Genomic DNA, 2,500 nt, shown 5'->3' on the forward strand with positions numbered 1-2,500 from the left:
CAGATTATGCTAAAAGGTTGGAAAGTGTTATGAAAGAAACAAATAAACAGGTCATCTCTGTACCGGGGTTTAGACAAGGTTTTGAATAATGATAGATTGTTCTTATTACAAGTATGACTGCCCCTGTATTAGTCTTTCTTTTCAACATTTTTTACCATTTTTCTTTTTACAAATAAACCGACAGTAAAAATATCTTCAAAATTAAAAAGCATCCTTCCAATTATTCAATTTACTGAGTCCCTGGGCAAAGAAAAATAGAAAAAAATATACTTATGTATATGTATATATTTGATATATATATCTTTTTTTTTCTGTCAACTACATGCTATCATATTCTGCATGAGAAAGGATTCAAACTGCGTATCAACTATAAAACCAGTAATTCTAAATAAAATATTTGACGACTTCAGTTCCTCAGCACATACGCACACGAACACAGTCATTGTAGCCCTACTACAGTTTTGCTTTCTTTTGCTCTAAAATAATAACAGCAAATTTTCTGTTTATTGAATCAATGTTCTAGATTTGCCTCAAAGAAAACAAGTCATTTCATCAATTCAAAAACATATGACCATAATATATGAAAACTTTTATTATGTAACAAAACACTAGTATGCCATTTTTATCTACAATATACTGTAGCCGGGTGTGCCCTCACAAAAAAAAGGAAATAAATATTTAATAAGTGACAAAAGTATAGTGCGAGATGAACTGCCCACTTCATCAGAAGGAATTTTTTTTTTTTTTCTTCTTCTTCAAGATATCAGATATCATACAGCAAATGCATTAGGAGTGGGTTCTTAGACTTTTCATATTCATCTTCTTTGGAATCACCCAGCTAGTGGTTGAAGGAGTTAAAACACGCAAAAGTGTATTTTCTCACTAGGCTGTTCGAATGTGGATGTAACTCGTCAGAGAAACATGACTAATGGAATACTAATAGTGAAAACTATTGAGATTTTAGCATTAGAAACAAATTACACATATGGTTTCAGTCCTCAGTACCAAGTATTGACTTAATAGTTCCATAGACATTAAAACACACACACACACACACACACACACACACACACACAAAAAAAAAACAACAAAAAAACATCTATATTCATTATAACCCTATCGAAGTTTTGTATCCAAATTATATTCTATTTATTTGATCAGTGTTTGGTGGTGAAAGAAAAAAAGCCTTCATTAGTTTGATTAACTGCTACTAGTTGCTGTGGCCACAGCCCATGAGAGGCATTTACAAAGGAATCAACAATTTTTACAAAGAATTTTACTTGATTTAGCTGCCATACATAAAAGTTTAAAGAATGAAGCATTTTCTGTTTCAAGAAATATGCTGCTATACTGAAAATTATTGTATTGAAAGAAGGGGGACATACTGCCTCACCTTCATTGGTGTTGCCATTTCGATATGGCGCACGCACGCACGCACGCACGCACGCACGCACGCACGCACGCAAGCACGCACACACACACATTTATGCAATGGGCAAGTCATATATGTAGGAGACAGGATGACAGATGGAAAAATAAAGTAACAGACTGGGTTATAGATAACATAAATTGGTGTGCACTGTGTCTATTTAACCACAATTTTATGTTATGGCTTTCTTTTTTTTCTCACACTTTTGTTCTATTTTCACCTAAATATATTAATAATGAAGGAGTGAATTACATGATCATAACAAATACAGCATCTATATATGAAGAGAGAAGAGGGGAAACAGAAATATTCAATTCAATACGTACTCAACTGTGACCCATAACTGGCAGATCTGGCGAATTGATTTCTTTGCAGTGTCTCTTCCTTTAACATACACAAAGTCTCCCAATTTGACTGTGCCAGAAGAAATGTTGTATTGTTCATAGTATGTGTGACCTGATACACCATCAGGTTGTGATTTAACTACATTCTGAAAAAAACAAACAAAAAAATTGCAGTTTAGTTGTATTTCCCATAATCCTATTTTAGACTTTGAACCAACTCATCATTTTCATTTATTTACTAAATGTAAAAGAAAGTCATGTTTATCATGTTTTTGTTTTGTAAATATTTGCTGTGATTTTCTCTCTTTGATGGAAATGTCTAATGAGGTCTACTGAAAATATCTTATTTCACCAATTGGTAACTGAATAAGCAATTTCAGGCTACAACTTAATGAGCAAAACAAATGTAGCACTATAAAAAAAATATGAACTGAATGGATATACAGTATGAAAGGTTTAAGAGCTCTGAATAACCTGAACATCAAAAGATCCCATACTTACTGGTAAAGAACGCCTGATCAGCTTCGTTTCTTCATCAAGCTCTGCCAATTCTTCCTTGTGTCTTTCAATTCTTTCCTTAAATATAGAATCCACACGCTTCATTTCAAGAGGTTCATCACGCTCTATTAACTTGACACGTTCTCCGACATTAAATGGAAAAGACTGTGAATTTGAGATTAATATTCAATTACTCAAAAGACAAACTCCTACAAATACACATACATTC

The 2,500-nt window shown here is 33.0% G+C and overlaps 1 protein-coding gene across 2 annotated transcripts in view; it reads right to left on the reverse strand.

Moving 5' to 3' along the window:
* The window catches only part of LOC125041925 (protein polybromo-1-like), a 56,343-nt gene extending 53,845 nt beyond the window's left edge, over positions 1-2,498 (reverse strand). Inside the window, exons 1-2 of one of the 2 annotated variants that reach the window (XM_047637326.1) lie at positions 2,275-2,498; positions 1,756-1,919 (exon numbers count right to left, since the gene is read on the reverse strand). In XM_047637326.1, the coding sequence (XP_047493282.1) occupies positions 1,756-1,919; positions 2,275-2,376 (266 nt within the window). In that variant the 5' untranslated portion in view covers positions 2,377-2,498. The remainder of the gene's footprint in view (positions 1-1,755; positions 1,920-2,274) is intronic. The other variant, XM_047637327.1, reaches the window with a different exon arrangement.
* Positions 2,499-2,500: the final 2 nt, after the last annotated feature.

This window comes from Penaeus chinensis, chromosome 31, assembly GCF_019202785.1.
Source record: "Penaeus chinensis breed Huanghai No. 1 chromosome 31, ASM1920278v2, whole genome shotgun sequence".
Taxonomy (NCBI): domain Eukaryota; kingdom Metazoa; phylum Arthropoda; class Malacostraca; order Decapoda; family Penaeidae; genus Penaeus; species Penaeus chinensis.